Source organism: Scyliorhinus canicula, chromosome 20 (assembly GCF_902713615.1).
Source record: "Scyliorhinus canicula chromosome 20, sScyCan1.1, whole genome shotgun sequence".
Lineage (NCBI taxonomy): Eukaryota > Metazoa > Chordata > Chondrichthyes > Carcharhiniformes > Scyliorhinidae > Scyliorhinus > Scyliorhinus canicula.
In genome coordinates this window covers 38598969-38616346 of record NC_052165.1, presented here as the reverse complement: position 1 = coordinate 38616346, position 17378 = coordinate 38598969, and the positions used below count along the sequence as shown (strand labels likewise).

At 48.0% G+C, this 17378-nt stretch overlaps 1 protein-coding gene across 14 annotated transcripts in view; it reads right to left on the bottom strand.

Annotated features, from left to right (window-relative positions):
* cep290 (centrosomal protein 290) overlaps positions 1-17378 on the bottom strand; it is a 190026-nt gene that overhangs the window by 11511 nt on the left and 161137 nt on the right. For 10 of the 14 annotated variants that reach the window (XM_038780387.1, XM_038780390.1, XM_038780389.1 and 7 more), the window contains 4 exons: positions 7324-7446; positions 6315-6487; positions 2842-2983; positions 74-147 (listed from right to left, as the gene is read on the bottom strand). In XM_038780387.1, coding sequence (XP_038636315.1) covers positions 74-147; positions 2842-2983; positions 6315-6487; positions 7324-7446 — 512 coding nt within the window. Of the gene's footprint in view, positions 1-73; positions 148-2841; positions 2984-6314; positions 6488-7323; positions 7447-17378 lie in introns of those variants that run through there. The other 4 variants (XR_005458314.1, XM_038780392.1, XM_038780396.1 and 1 more) reach the window with 4 other exon arrangements.

Sequence of the window (17378 nt, the reverse complement as noted above, 5' to 3'; positions counted from 1 at the left end):
TTGCTACATTAAAATCATGATTGCTTAAGGTCCCAAGTTAAGCTGCCCATTTAAAAAAACACTAAATTCATACCTTAGTAACTGGAGTTCTCTGGTCAACCCCGGCTCTGTCTTGGCTTCTTCAGGGAAATGCTTAAGGACCTCAATCTGAAGTAAAAAAAATAACAAAATTCAATATCAATCCTGCTCCATTACCTTTGCATCTCTCAGGAGTATTAAGCCAAGCCAAGGGAATAGACAGTTGGTAATTTGCCGACTTGTTCTTTGCACTTTTAAACTTGTATTAATTTCTGAAATGTGAATAACTAGCTGATTACAGAGAGGAATCTGAACCCAGCCTGTATTAGCTCAAAGGCTGCTCATTATTCCAGAGCACGTTTTCAATTCTTCGCAACTGACTTTAACCCAAATCTCTGTACCAGATTCAGTTCATTTTCTGGAAACAAATTCCTGGGCAACTTGGATTTTTAAATCATACATTTTTCCATTATTAACCTTGTTCCAAAATGTTGTACAGAAGGGAACAAAAGATGAGATTGACAATTAATATTGTGTAATTAATGTTACAGAGATCTTGGGTGGGATTCTCCGAACCCCTGCTGGGTCGGAGAATCCCGGGGAGGGGTGGCATGAATCCCGCTCCGATGCCAGCTGCCGTATTCTCCGGCGCGGTTTTCAGCCGGGGCTGGTCGGGGGCCATTGGCAGCGGCCCCCCAGCAATTTTTCAGGACCCGATGGGCCGAGCAGCCGTCAGTTCCTGGATAGTCCCACCGGCATGAAATGGACATGGTCCCACAGGGCGGGACCTGACTGAGAGGCCATCTAGTGGAGTCCTCGGGGGAGGGGGGGGGGGCACGGTGGCCTGGCCCGCGATCGGGGCCCACCGATCTGCGGGCAGGCCTGTGCCGTGGGGGCACTCCTTCCTTCCGCGCCAAACTCTGTATGGCTCCGCCATGGCCGGCAAGAAGAAACCCCCTGCGCATGCGCAAGAACACGCTGGCAGTTCTGTGCAAGCGCGGGACTACGGCAGCCCTTCGGTGCCGGTTGGCGCGGCTCCAACCCCTCCGGCGCCGGCCCAGCCCCCAGAAGTGTGGAGGATTCCGCAACTTCCGGGTGGCTCGACGCCAGAGTGTTTTGTGCCGTTCTTGGCGCTGGCGTCGGGTCATCGCGCCAATTGCAGGAGAATCCCGCCCCATATTTTAACTTTCATATAATTATGCCTAATTTTCTAATCTCGCCTGCTGGAACACCACTCCTTTTCCGTGGAAGTCTGTCAGCCACCTATGAGTGTCGGCAGGCCATTCAGTTAGGAAGCCACCAACAAACTGATTCTCGGGAAATAAATATGGCTGGAAAAGAGAAGTTTCTCTTAGTTGTCTCAGGACTGTGAATTACAAAAACAGAGACGCTGGAGTACAATGAAGAACTTCCACTACAGTGGCATCATTGGGAATGGCTTCCCATTTCCTATTCCAGCTAGTTCTTATCGCTTCTCTATGTGACAATAACGAGAGCTGCAAATGGGCCCACATTTGTGACAAAGGGAATTTGGGCTTTGTGAACACGAAATGCAGTATTCACTAAGCCGTGTAATATGCTCTGCAGGTATTCTATTCCTTGTGCACAATATATTTTAACTCTTGCTTGTTTCAGGATGACCACCTGGATTTCTCTGAGCATGTTGCTTACCACTTCTGTAACTTGTTACGTCCCTGACAGCAATCTTGACAGTGGCATTGCTACAACAAAGCTAAATTCTGTTGCATGAGGTTCTTGGCCTTTTTATTTATTTGAAATGTCTTGGGCAGGATTCTCCCAACGAGAGACTAAGGGCTGATTCTCCCAACGGGAGACTGAGTGCCGACGTCGGAGTGAAACCCGGAGTGTTTCACTCCGGCGTCGGAGGCCGCTCCCTCCGCCCCCCACAGGCCCCACACTCACCTGTCACGCGCTGTTCACGCTGGCAGCAACCAGGTGTGGTTGGCGCCGGCGTGAACCGGTCGGGTTCGGCAGGCCGCTCGGTCCATCCGGGCCGGAGAATCGCCGGTTGCCATGAGAAACGGCGAGCTGCGATTCTCCGAGCTGCGTGTCGAAAAACGCGACACCCCATTTTTGGGGGGTGGGAGAATCGCGGGGGGGTGCCAGGGCGGCGTGGCGGGACTCGCCCGGCGCCCCTGCGATTTTCCCACCAGGCGTGGGGGGGGGGGGGGGGGGGGGGAGGGGTGGGGAGAATTGCGCCCCTTATGTCTCAAATCATTGAGATGCAATGTAGGCTAAAGCAGGATGAAAAAGCAGTTTTATCTATGCTGAAATAGATGTAAAAGATCCCCTGGCACTATTCAAAATGGAGCAAAGGAGTTCTTCCTTCGGTCAACACTTCTCCCTTAATCAACACCAACATAAATGGATTATCTAATCATTCAATTGCCATTCATGGAATTTAGATGTGTGCAAATTAGTTGCCACATTTGCCTACATAAAATAGAGAGAAAGAAAATCAACTTTGCTTTTTAGTTTATTGTGAAGTCCTGAGGATGTGATAAAGCACCAAACAAAACAAAGTTCATTCATTCTTTCTATTTGTCCCAGGTGCACACTGACGCATGGACACCTTAGCACAGAGGAGAATTTAATATTGGTAGGTTATGGAAAGAATTGGATTAGGACTTGAAGTGGAAAAATTGCAGGGCTATGAGAAAAAAAACAAGAATCAAAATTAATTAAATCACTTGCAAAGAACTCTCGTAGCTACAATGAACCAAACAGCTTCCTTGTGTGCTGTGTGATTCTCTACATTCACACACTATCAGAACTAAAACACTATCACGATTCTTCTCTCACCTTTTCCTCCAGGTCTCCTATTTGTTTTGCCAATTTTTGCTCATTAGCAGTCGATTCGCTCAGCAGGTGTCTAAGATCGGTGAGGTTTTGATTCTTTTTTGTAATGTCTGCCTCCATTTCCTTTATTTTACTCTCATACATTCTTTAAAGCATGAAGGAATGAATTACTCATTGTCTTTTTAACAATGTAAGTGATTGCTACTAAAGTTGGCAAGGTTGCAGTTTAAACCAGCTATCTTGTTAATGTATGCAGTTTACATTAAAAAATGTCATCATTATTAAATGAACAACTGACCACTTGAAATTCGTCAAAAGTAAAACTGCATAATTTCTAAAGTGGTCAATATAATCAGATGGACTCAAAACTCCAGTTGGGTCTTGAGATCAAGGGCCGATTGCATGTCCAGAAACTAGAAAATGGTATGGAACCAAGTTTCCCTTCAATTCCACTCCACATTTTTGGTTCAACCATTTTTCAATAGCAAGCAGCTATAGGGCAATCTGCCCAACTCCTACTCACATCAATGGGATACACCCAGAGTACCCCAGAAACTCTACTCATTACAGCCTCTCCAGAGGTCTCATAGAATTGGCAGTCAACTACCTGTGCTGCCAGAGTCAAGAGTTCCACTGGAGCTGAAGGACTCTTCTGTGCCACTAGCCCAAGCAAGGGACCTGTGTCTACCAACCGCAATCGTGCTCCGGAGAAGGGGGCGGGAGCGGAGAAGATAGAGTTCCTACAATTTAGATAGCCTGGAGGTTCCACCTCAGTTGTGCCAGTATAATAGTCCCATTGAAATTTCAGTCCTGCTAAACCCGTTTTACGGGAATTAAATGTACAAACAAGCAAATCCTTGGGCTCCAATGTCCAGCTCCAGTTCATTCAAGAAAAAAATTGTTTTCAATTAAAAATAATTTCCAGGAAAATTGCTCTGCTCTCTTCCCATGTTTTGTGGTGGGTTTTCAGTCAGGAAGAATACTTGCTGTCCAGGGTGCTGTATATGGAAAGATCTACCAGTGGTAGCTGGGAAAAAGGCAGCAAAATCTACCTATTTGAAGATGAAATGAAATGAAATGAAAATCGCTTATTGTCACGAGTAGGCTTCAATGAAGTTACTGTGAAAAGCCCTTAGTCGACACATTCCGGCGTCTGTTCGGGGAGGCTGTTACGGGAATCGAACCGTGCTGCTGGCCTGCTTGGTCTGCTTTCAAAGCCAGCAATTTAGCCCTGTGCTAAATAGCCCTGGCGATGGTAAATTCCCTTCCAATCTCCAAAATGGGGTAACTCTTCATTTCAGCTTAAATATATAACTATTTATCCATTGTAAATCATGTTTTGCAATGATTTAAAAAATGAAAACCATAATAATGCTTGGGGGCAGAAGAAAATCATTGGTTCAATTAAGCCATCTCTCCAACCTCCCAACTGCTCACTTCTGTTTCTAGAACTAGTGGCTCTTCAGCAATTCAGGATTCAGCCTAACCATGGTTTTTCATTCATTGCTCCCATTGTTTAATCAGTTTTTAAATTATTGTGTTAAACTAAATCCTTACCTCCTTTCCTATTTTCTATCAAAACCCTCATCTTTAAAAATTAGATGTTTTGTACCCAACAGTAGAACGTTGTTCAATCCAAATTCTCTCTCCTGAAAACTGCAAAGACCCCAGCCATCCTGCAGCCCTCCAGAGACTGAGCCCCTCTGGCCAAATCTTCCCCAAGCCCCAGGTTTACATTTGGTAAACATGCAAGATTCATATTTCCCATCATACTGACTGCCAATCTTTTGTTGTTTCTTCTATTTTGGTAACATTTCTTTCAATCTTACGTACGAGAAACCTCAGACAGAGGATCTACTGGCCGATGCAATTGTGGGGCGGAATTCTCCGTTCCCCACATGGCGTGGGAGAATCGTGGGAGGGCCTCCTGACATTTTTTACGCCCCCCCCCCTTCGGAAAAATCGGCGCTCGCCGTTTTTCACGGCGAACGGCGATTCTCCAAGCCTGATGGGCCGAGCGGCCGGCCCTTCACGCCCGTTTCACCACGGCAGCAACCACACCTGGTCGTTGCATTCGTGAAACGGGCGCCAGATGCCCGTTTGGGGTGTCTAGGGGCCCGATTTGGACGTGAGCACCGCGACTGTGCTCGGGAGGGAACAGGCCGGTGCCCACCGATCGTCGAGCCAGCGTCCAAAACGGCCGCCACGTCTTGCCGGGTGGCGGTGGAGAAAGACGGCACCACGCACGTGTGGGTTCGTGCTGTCTGTGCGCTAATGTCATCCGCGCATGCGCGGGTTGGAACCGGCAACCCACGCATGCGCGGATGACATCAGAAAAGCGCCGTTTCCGCGTCATTTCCGGCGCGACGAGGGCACGGCCGGAAACGACGGGGGCCCGCTCCTAGCCCCCCGGGTGGGTGTGAATTAGGTGCGGGGAGCGGGCCCCGAGGCCGTCGTGAAGCCGATTTCACGACGGCCATCCCGATTTTTATCGGGAGCGGAGAATACCGCCCGTGATGTTTTATACATCATGATACATGATGCATAGTGGTAATATCACAGGACTAATAACCATAGGCCCAGGCTAATGCTCAAGGGAAATGGGTTAAAATCCCACCATGGCAGCCGGTGAAATTCAATTCCTAAAGTCTGGTCGATTGTCATAAAATCCTATCTGGTTCACAAATGTCCTTTAAGGGAGGAATTCTGCCGTCCTTACTTGGTCTGGCCTAACATATGAATACAGACTGGTTTAGGGGCTGGTTTAGCACAGTGAGCTAAACAGCTGTCTTGTAATACAGAACAATGCCAGCAGCGCGGGTTCAATTCCTGTACCAGCCTCACCGAACAGGCGCCGGAATGTGGCGACTAGGGGCTTTTCACAGTAACTTAATTGAAACCTACTTGTGACAATAGCGATTATTGTATTATTATTATATACCTATAGCAATGTGACTGCTCTTAACTTCTCTCTGAAATGGCCGAGCAGGCCACTCAGTTCAAGGGCAATGAGAGATGGGCAGCAAATGTTGGCCTTGCCCACATCCCATGAAAGATTAAACAAAAAAATCTCCCCACCCCTGGAAGTGGCAATAAAAAATAGAAAAGAACATACAAACATATGAATTAGGAGCAGGAGCAGACTCCTCAAGCCTGATCCACTATTTGATAAGGTCATGGCTAATCTGAATGTGGCCTCAACTCACTTCCCGACCTACCTCTGTACCCTTTGACTCCCTTGTTGGTTAAGAATCTATCTACTTCTGACTTACCAGAGCCATTAAGGAAAAAAAAATGATCTGTAAAATAAAGTGTCCAAACTTTAAAGATAACATATCACTCTGAAATGTTGATAATAAACACGCAGTAAAGTTTGCATTTTGTCCCAGAACATTAATATCTACCCTGTGTTACCAATATCGTGGTGTCAGCCGAGGAGGCTTCGATATTTTACATATCAGAGATTAAAGTGATACCTTGTGACTACAATAGACTTCCAGCTTTTGCTGTCTGCACCTTCAAGTTGTGGACCCCTACTCTCTGCAAAGCTTAATCGTTTACTGGTCTCTTCCAACTGCACGCTTAGCTTCTCATTCATAATCTCCAGGTTGTTTTTAGCAATTCGCAGTTTTTCAGCACAGTCACCTTCCTGCCACAAAACAAATATTCAGCAAAAAAAAAAATCTCAACTCAATCTGCGATCTGTTGTGGGTCGTCAGAATTGCGCGGTAACATTTCAAGAGAGAAACTATGCGGTACACTCAAAACCAAAAAACCCTGGGAATACTCAGCCCGTCAGACTGCATCTCCAGAAAGAGAAACAGTAAACGTGACAACTTAATGACCTCTCTTCTGCTGCTCAACTTGAACATCTCCCAGTTCTGATGAAAGATCACAGAGCTGAAATGCTTATCTTTCCACAGATGCTGCCTGATTTGCTGTGTGCTTTCCAGCATTTACTGCTTTTATTTTAAATTTTCAGCATCCACAGTATTTAGCTTTATTATCTAGTGTAAATTTTGAGTTGCTAGAATACGGTGTAAATGTTCAATAATGGTATGTGCAAAGAATCTTCATTTGGGGCCTGACGTGCAGGGGGAAAAATCCTCTTTCTCTCTCCATTGTTGCTACCTGATCTGCTGAATATTTCCACAATTGTCTGTTTTCACTATCGTGAAGTGCTCAGAAAATCCCAGTCCACTCCACTGGTGAGTTTTGAGAAATGGGAGGTTCTGAGTGGGCTGCAGTGTCTCCCCAAGCAACAGGGTCAGGGAACATTGAAGAGTCCATTGCCTAGATATGTTAAATGGCATTTCAAGGCCCCCATCCCATCACGAGGATGTTGTCATCTTGGAATTGGGCCATGTGCCAGCCTTCTGTGTTGAAGGCAAAAATGAATAAATAACTAATGCTAACAACAGTGACACTTGGAGTTAAACTAAACTGACGCCAGAGGCGTCTCTCACTATTGACCAAACGGTTTACCTTTTTGAGCTCCTTTCGTAATCTCTCATTTTCAGATAAGATCTTTTCCACACCTTTCGTTTTAGACTCGTAACGCAAGGTCAGCTGACCGCCTATTTGCATCTTCAATTTCTCGAGTTCTGACTGAAATGAAGTGAGGTAACAGATTTAGCTTGCTCTGGACATGAAAGTCTTGATTCAGCTAAATTAGTGAGTGATGTGAAACATTAGTCTGGATCCACTGACTGTCACTGTTGTATGAATGACATCAAAAACATGCAGGGCTGAAATTCTAGATTATCTGGTCAGGGAATTACTGAGAGCAAATCTGGGATGGTTTATAGTTGCCACCAAAAACGTTATTTCAGTGGTTTTATATTGGAAAATGAATGTGGGCTGATACCGCATCTCAGAACAGTTTAGATCAATCACTCCATCATATTATTGTCCCCTATTACAGAGATATCAAAAATGTGCTACTTTTGAGATCAACACTTACCTATCTGGTCTCGAAGAAAAGAGCCTGCATTTAAAAAGCATCTTTCACAAGCTCAGGATGTTCCAAAAATCTTCACAGTTAATTAAGGACTTTTTGAAGTATAGTCATTGTTGTAATCTAGGAAATGCAGTACAGCAAGGTCCCAACAATGTGATAATGACTAGATGATCTGTTATTAATGATATTGGTTGAGGTTTAACACACCAACATACTAATTAGGAGGAGTACTCCACTCAGCCCCTCGAGCCTGCTCCGCCATTCAATAAGATCACGGCTGATGTGACTGTAACTTCAACTCCACATTCCTGCCTAAGCCCCGATAACCTTTCACCCCCTTGTTAATCAAGAATCCATCTAGCTCTGCCTTAAAAAAATATTCAAAGACTCTGTTTCCGCTGCCTTTTGAGGAAGAGAGTTCCAAAGACTCACAGCCCTCTGAGAGAAAGATATTTCTCCTAATCTCGGTCTTAAATGAGTTACCCCGTATTTTTAACAGTGAACCCTAGTTCTAGATTCTCCGACAAGAGGAAATATCTTCCCCAGATCCACCCTGTGAACCCTTCATGATCTTAAAGGTTTCGATCAAGTCACCTCTTACTCTTCTAAACTCTAGTGGAAACAAACCTAATTCTCAACATTACCTAACAAGAGTTCCGGTTGCGGCTATGTGGAGCTAAGCCGCACGTTCGGCAGCTCCCACTTTAAAAGGACTTGTGGGCTCTTTTAAGGGCCCCAAATGGCGCTGATTCGACAATTCCCGGAGGATAAAGGGGTCTGGAGCAACACCCCCCGGGATTTATGGTTCGGACTCGAAGTGGGGCGAGGAGGAGAAAAACGGCAGCAGCTCCCCTGGAAAAGCGGGGGAAGGTGGACAAAATGGCGGCCGGTGGAGCCCCTGAGGACTGGAGGCAGTGGGCTGAGGAGCAGCAGGCGGCCCTTCTGCGCTATTTCACGGAGCTGAAAGGGGAGTTGTTGGAATCCCTGAAGGTGACGACGAGTAAGCTGCTGGAGACCCAGACAACCCAGTTGCAGCAGCAGGCCTCTGAGCGCGAGGAGGAGGTTTCGGCCCTCGTGGGGAAGGTGGAGATACACGAGGCACTACATAAAAAGTGGCAAGATCAGTTCGAGGAGATGGAGCTTCGGTCACGGAGGAAGAACCTGCGGATCCTGGGCCTCGAGGAGGGGCTGGAGGGATCGGACCTGCTGGCCTATGTGGCCGTGATGTTGAACTCGTTGGTGGGGGCAGGATCCTTCCATCTGCCCCTGGAGCTGGAGGGAGCCCACAGAGTACTGGCTAGGCGGCCTAAGGCGAATGAACCTACGCGGGTGGTGCTGGTGCGGTTCCATCGGTTCAGTGACCGGGAGTGTGTTCTGCGATGGGCCAAGAAGGCGAGTAGTAAGTGGGAGAATTCGGTAGTGCGCATCTACAGCAAGCAGGACTGGAATGCGGAGGTGGCCAAGCGGAGAGCCGTGTTTAACCGGACGAAGGTGGTGCTCCACGGAAAGCAGGTGAAGTTCAGCATGTTGTCGCCTGCGCGCCTGTCGGTCACCTACAAGAACCGGCATCACTACTTTGAGTCCCCGGAGGAAGCGTGGGTGATGGCCAGGGGCGAGCAGTCGATGGGTTAAGGCTAGTCGACGGGGGAGGGGGGGCGTGCCCCCTGATCCGGCTGATTACGTGGAACGTGAGGGTGTTGAATGGGCCGGTTAAGCGGGCCCGGGTGTTTTCACATCTGAAAGGGCTGAAGGCGGACGTGGCCATGCTCCAGGAGACCCACCTGAAGGTGGCGGACTAGGTCCGTCTGAGGAAGGGGTGGGTGGGGCAGGTTTTCCACTCAGGGCTCGACTCGAAGAACCGGGGGTGGCGATCCTGGTGGGGAAGAGGGTGGCGTTTGAGGCGTCTGAGGTTGTGGCTGATAGTGGCGGCAGATATGTGATGGTGAGAGGCTGTAGGGGGAGAGGCTGGTGTTGGTTAATGTGTACGCCCCAAATTGGGATGATGCTGGTTTCATGAGGCGTATGTTGGGCCGCATTCCTGGCCTAGAGGTGGGGGCCTTGATCATGGGGGGGACTTCAGTACGGTGCTGGATCCCCTACTGGATCGTTCTAGTTCAAGGACAGGCAGGAGGCCAGCGGCGGCCAAGGTGTTGAGGGGGTTTATGGACCAGATGGGAGGAGTGGATCCCTGGAGGTTCGGGAGGCCGAGGGCTCGGGAGTACTCTTTTTTCTCCCATATGCACAGGGTTTATTCCCGCATTGATTTCTTTGTTTTGAGCAGGGGACTGGTCCCGAGGGTAGAGGAGGCCGAATATTCGGCTATCACGATTTCGGACCATGCTTCGCATTGGGTGAATCTGGAGATGGGGGAGGTGCGGGACCAGCGCCCGCTTTGGCGTCTGGATGTGGGGTTGTTGGCTGATGAGGAGGTGTGTAGGAGGGTTCGGGGATGTATCGAGAGGTACTTCGAGGTCAATGATACTGGGGAGGTCCAGGTGGGGATGGTGTAGGAGGCTCTGAAGGCAGTGATTAGGGGGGAGCTGATCTCCATCCGAGCCCATAGGGAGAGGGGGGAGAGGAGGGAGAGGGAGAGACTGGTGGAGGAGTTGTTGAGTGTGGATAGGAGGTACGCGGAGGCCCCGGAGGAGGGATTGCTGGGGGAACGGCGTAGCTTGCAGGCCAAGTTTGATTGATTGACCACCAGAAAGGCGGAGACACAGTGGAGGAAGGTGCAGGGAGCGGTCTATGAGTATGGAGAGAAGGCGAGCAGGATGCTGGCGCACCAGCTGCGTAAGCGGGACGCGGCTAGAGAGATTAGTGGAGTGAAGGATAGAGATGGGAATGTGGTGCGGCAGGGGGCAGAGGTCAATGAGGTCTTTAGGGACTTCTATAGGGAACTGTACCGGTCGGAGCCGCCGGCGGTGGGAGGGGGAATGGAGAGTTTTTTGGACAGGCTGCGATTTCCAAGGGTGTAGGAGGAGCAGGTGGAGGGACTGGGTGTAGGAGGAGCTGGTCAGTGGGATTGGCCACATGCAGTCAGGAAAGGCGCCGGGACCGGATGGGTTCCCGGTTGAATTTTATAAGAAATATGCAGACCTGCTGGGCCCCCTGTTGGTTAGGACCTTCAACGAGGCATGGGAGGGGGGTGTTCTGCCCACGACGATGTCTCGGGCGCTAATCTCCCTGATCCTGAAGCGTGATAAGGACCCCTTGCAGTGCTGCTCATACAGGCCGATTTCACTGCTGAATGTAGACGCCAAGTTGCTGGCGAAGATGTTGGCCACGAATAGAGGACTGGGTGCCGGGGGTGATACATGAAGATCAGACGGGTTTTCTGAAGGGGAGGCAGCTGAACACTAACGTGCGAAGGCTGCTAAATGTGATAATGATGCCGGCAGCAGAAGGAGAGGCGGAGATTGTGGTGGCATTGGATGCGGAGAAGGCCTTTGACAGGGTTGAGTGGGGGTACTTGTGGGAGGTGTTGGAGAGGTTCGGGTTTGGGGTGGGGTTTATTAAATGGGTGAGGTTGCTGGACGAGGCCCCGATGGCGAGTGTAGCGACGAATGGGAGGAGGTCAGAGTACCTCAGGCTCCACCATGGGACGAGGCAGGGGTGCCCCCTGTCCCCCTTGCTTTTTGCGCTGGCAATAGAGCCTCTTGCCATGGCTCTCAGGGAGTCGAGGAGGTGGAGGGGTTAGGTGCGAGGTGGGGAGGGGCACCGAGTGTCGCTGTATGCGGACGACTTGCTGTTATATGTAGCAGACCCGGTGGGGGGAATGCCGGAGGTGATGGAGATTCTTGCTGAGTTCGGGAGTTTCTCGGGATATAAATTGAACCTAGGCAAGAGTGAGCCGTTTGTCATACACCCGGGAGATCAGGAGGAGGGGATTGGCAGGCTCCCTAAAGAGGGCAGTGAGGAGTTTTAGGTACCTGGGGGTTCAGGTGCTAGGAGCTGGGGGACTCTGCACAAGCTCAATTTTACTAGGTTTTACTCCATCTACTAGCAGATGGAGGAGGAATTTAAAAGGTGGGACATGCTGCCGTTGTCGTTGGCGGGTAGAGTACAGTCCGTTAAAATGACGGTGCTCCCGAGGTTTTTGTTTTTGTTTCAGTGCCTCCCCATTTTCGTTCTGAGGGCCTTTTTTAGGAGGGTGATTTGTTTGGGCGCACAGGACTCCGAGGGTAAGGACGGTCTTTTTGGAGCGGGGCAGGGATAGAGGGGGGCTGGCAGTGCCCAACCTCTCTGGGTACTATTGGGCAGCTAATGTCTCGATCGTACGCAAGTGGGTAATGGAGGGGGAGGGGGCAGCATGAAAAAGGATGGAGATGGCGTCCTGTGGAGGCACGAGGCTGAAGGCACTGGTAACGGCGCCGCTGCCGCTCCCTCCAACGAGGTACACCACGAGCCCGGTGGTGGCGGCCACCCTCAAAATTTGGGGGCAGTGGAGGCGACACAGGGCGGAAGTGGGGGCCTCGGTGGAGGCCCGCTGTGGTGGAACCACCGGTTTGTCCCAGGGAACATGGATGGCGGGTTCCTGGGGTGGCACAGGGCGGGCATTAGGAAGTTGGGAGACCTGTACATTGACGGGAGGTTCGCGAGCCTTGATGAACTGGAGGAGAAGTTTGAGCTCCCCCCGGGGAATATGTTCAGGTACCTTCAGGTCAAGGCGTTTGCTAGGCGACAGGTGGAGGGGTTCCCTTTGCTCCCCCCGCGGGGGATAAGGGATAGGGTGCTTTCGGGGGTGTGGGTCGGGGATGGGAAGGTGTCTGACATCTACCAGATAATGCAGGAGGTGGGGGAGGCGTCGGTAGAGGAGCTGAAGGCTAAGTGGGAGGTGGAACTGGGGGAGCGGATTGAGGAGGGGACATGGGCGGATGCCCTGGAGAGGGTGAACTCCTCCTCCTCATGTGCGAGGCTTAGCCTCATCCAGTTCAAGGTGCTGCACCGGGCCCACATGTCCGGATCTAGGATGAATAGGTTCTTTGGAGGCGAAGACAGGTGCGTCAGGTGTTCGGGGAGTCCAGCGAACCATGCCCATATGTTCTGGGCATGCCCGGCACTGGAGGAGTTCTGGAAAGGGGTGGTGGGGACGGTGTCAAGGGTGGTGGGATCCAGGGTCAAGCCAGGCTGGGGACTCGCGATATTTAGGGTTGGGGTGGAGCCGGGAGTGCAGGAGGCGAAAGAGGCCGATATCTTGGCCTTTGCGCCCTAGTAGCCCAGCGGAGGATCTTGCTGCAGTGGAAAGATGCGAGATCTCAGAGTGTGGAGACCTGGATTAATGACATGGCGGGATTCATTATGTTGGAGAGGGTCAAGTTCGCTCTGAGGGGGTCAGTACAAGGGTTCTTTAGGAGGTGGAAGCCTTTCCTCGACTTTCTGGCTCAACGATAAGGTACTAGGTCAGCAGCAGCAGCAACCCGGGGGGAGGGGGGGAAAGGGGGGGGGGGTTTAGGGGGATAGTGTTTAAGTTAATTTGCTTATTGTTAATTTATTTTGTTTATTGGGGTTGGGGGGGGGGTGTTTATTATTATTACTGTTATTATTGTTTTGTTGATATATATTTTTCAAAAATTCCAATAAAAATTATTTAAAAAAAAAAATATTACCTAACAAGACAACCTGCCCATTCCTGATATTAGTCTAATAAATCTTCTCTGAACTGCTTCTAATGCATTTACATCTTTCCTTAAATAAAGAGACCAATAATGTACACATTATTCCAGGTGCAGTCTTACCAACTGAAGCATAACCTCCCTACTTTTATGAACATAAGAACTGGGAGCAGGAGTAGGCCATCTGGCCCCTCGAGCCTGCTCCACCATTCAATGAGATCATGGCTGATCTTTTGTGGACTCAGCTCCACTTTCCGGCCCGAACACCATAACCCTTAATCCCTTTATTCTTCAAAAAACTATCTATCTTTACCTTAAAAACATTCAATGAAGGAGCCTCAACTGCTTCACTGGGCAAGGAATTCCATAGATTCACAACCCTTTGGGTGAAAAAGTTCCTCAATCTACTTCCCCTTATTTTGAGGCTATGCTCCCTAGTTCTGCTTTCACCCGCCAGTGGAAACAACTTGCCCGAATCTATCCTATCTATTCCCTTCATAATTTTATATGTTTCTATAAGATCCCCCCATATCCTTCTAAATTCCAACGAGTACAGTCCCAGTCTACTCAACCTCTCCTCGTAATCCAACCCCTTCAGCTCTGGGATTAACCTAGTGAATCTCCTCTGCACACCCTCCAGTGCCAGTACGTCCTTTCTCAAGTAAGGAGACCAAAACTGAACACAATACTCCAGGTGTGGCCTCACTAACACCTTATAAAATTGCAGCATAACCTCCCTAGTCTTAAACTCCATCCCTCTAGCAATGAAGGACAACATTCCATTTGCCTTCTTAATCACCTGTTACACCTGTAAACCAACTTTCTGTGACTCATGCACTAGCACACCCAGGTCTCTCTGCACAGCAGCATGCTTTAATATTTTATCATTTAAATAACAGTTTGCTGTTATTCCTACGAAAATGGATAACCTCACATTTGTCAACATTGTATTCCATCTGCCAGACCCTAGCCCAGGGGTGGGCAAACTACGGCCCGCGGGCCGCATGCGGCCCGCCAAAGGTATTTCTGCGGCCCACCAAGTCATTAAAAAAAAAAAAAAAAAAAATTTAAAAATTTTTTTTTTTTTTTTTAATTTTTTTTTTAAGGTTAATGGGGGGGGTTCTGTTGGGTTACTTACTGGTATAGGGTGGATACGTTGACTTGAGTAGGGTGATCATTGCTCGGCACAACGTCGAGGGCCGAAGGGCCTGTTCTGTGCTGTACTGTTCTATGTTCTATATGAGGCGCCCAGAATCATAACCGGGTGAAGTAATTATTTTACTTAATATACTATGCGGCCCTTTGTGAATTGTGAATTTCTGAATGTGGCCCTTGCACGGAAAAGTTTGCCCACCCCTGCCCTAGCCCATGCACTTAACCTATCCAAATCCCTCTGCAGACTTCCAGTATCCTCTGCACTTTTCGCTTTACCACTCATCTTAGTGTCATCTGCAAACCTGGACACATTGCCCTTGGTCCCCAACTCCAAATCATCTATGTAAATTGTGAACAATTGTGGGCCCAACACTAATCCCTGAGGGACACCACTAGCTACTGATTGCCAACCAGAGAAACACCCTTTAATCCCCACTCTTTGCTTTCTATTAATTAACCAATCCTCTATCCATGCTACTACTTTACCCTTAATGCCATGCATCTTTATCTTATGCAGCAACCTTTTGTGTGGCACCTTGTCAAAGGCTTTCTGGAAATCCAGATATACCACATCCATTGGCTCCCCGTTATCTACTGCACTGGTAATGTCCTCAAAGAATTCCACTAAATTAGTTAGACACGACCTGCCCTCTTTGAACCCATGCTGCGTCTGCCCAATGGGACAATATCTATCCAGATGCCTCGCTATTTCTTCTTTGATGATAGATTCCAGCATCTTCCCTACTACCGAAGTTAAGCTCACTGGCCTATAATTACCCGCTCTCTGCCTACCTCCTTTTTTAAACAGTGGTGTCACGTTTGCTAATTTCCAATCCACTGGGACCACCCCAGCGTCTAGTGTATTTTGGTAAATTATCACTAGTGCATCTACAATTTCCCTAGCCATCTCTTTTAGCACTCTGGGATGCATTCCACCAGGGCCAGGAGACTTGTCTACCTTTAGCCCATTAGCTTTCCCATCACTACCTCCTTAGTGATAACAATCCTCTCAAGGTCCTCACCTATCATAGCTTCATTTCTATCAGTCACTGGCATGTTATTTGTGTCTTCCACTGTGAAGACCGACCCAAAAAACCTGTTCAGTTCCTCAGCCATTTCCTCATCTCCCATTATTAAAACTCCCTTCAAATCCTCTAAAGAACCAATATTTACCTTAGCCACTCTTTTTTGTTTTATATATTTGTAGAAACGTTTACTGTCTGTTTTTATATTCTGAGCAAGTCTACTCTCATACTCTTTCTTACTCTTCTTTATAGCTTTTTTAGTAGCTTTCTGTTGCCCCCTAAAGATTTCCCAGTCCTCTAGTCTCCCACCAATCTTTGCCACTTTGTATGCTTTTTCCTTCAATTTGATACTCTCCCTTATTTCCTTAGATATCCACGGTCGATTTTCCCTCTTTCTACCGTCCTTCCTTTTTGTTGGTATAAACCTTTGCTGAGCACTGTAAAAAATTGCTTGGAAGGTTCTCCACTGTTCCACCATAAAGTCTTTGCTCCCAGTCTACCTTAGCTAGTTCTTCTCTCATCCCATTGTAATCTCCTTTGTTTAAGCACAAAACACTAGTATTTGATTTTACCTTCTCACCCTCCATCTATATTTTAAATTCCACCATACTGTGATCGCTCCTTCCGAGAGGATCCCTAACTATGAGATCATGAATCAATCCTGTCTCATTAAACAGGACAAGATCTAGGACCGCTTGTTCCCTCGTAGGTTCCATTACATACTGTTCTGGGAAACTATCGTGGATACATTCTATAAACTCCTCCTCAAGGTTGCCTTGACCGACCTGGTTAAACCAATCGACATGGAGATTAAAATCCCCCATGATAACTGCTGTACCATTTCTACATGCATCAGTTATTTCTTTGTTTATTGCCTGCCCCACCATAACGTTACTATTTGGTGGCCGACAGACTACTCCTATCAGGGACTTTTTCGCCTTACTATTCCTGATTTCCAGCCAAATGGATTCAACCTTATCCTCCATAGGTCATCCCTTAGTATTGCCCGGATGTATTCAATTTATCTCGTAACAAATTTAAAAATTCTATTAAGTTTCCTATTTACTTGCTGTACCTGTTTACTAACCTTTCGTGATTCACGCACTCGGACACCCAGAACCTTCTACAATCTCTTACCATTTACATAAGCTTTTTTATTCTTCACGCCAAAATGAACAATTTCACATATTTCCACATTATACTCCATTTGACAGATTTCTGCCCTCTCACTTAACCTATCCATGTCCCTTTGTAGTTTCCTTACGTCCTTTTCACAATTTACTTGCATATCTATCTTTGATTTATCAGCAAATTTAGTAACCATACCTTCAGTGCCTTCATCCAAGTCATTTATATAAATTGTAACAGCACTGATCCCTGAGGCACACCAGCCGTCACATGCCGCCAACCTGAAAAAGACCCATTTATGCCTACTTTGTTTCCTTTTGGCTAGATAATCTTCAATTCATGCCGATATGTTACCCCCTATACCATGAGATTTTATTTTACACAATAAACTTTGGTGTGGCACCTTATTCAATGCCTTATGTATATTTAAGTAGCGTACATCCACTAGTTCCCCTTTATCTACAGCTCAGGTGACTCCTTCAAAGAACTTCAATAAATTGATTCAACACGATTTCCCTTTCACAAAACCATGTTGACTCTGCCTGATTGCCGTGAATTTTTCCAAGTGCTTTGCTGCATACAGCATCTTTAATAATGGCTTCTGACATTAGTACTGTTAAGTATTGGCCAGGACAACATGGAGAAACTCTCTGCTCTTTT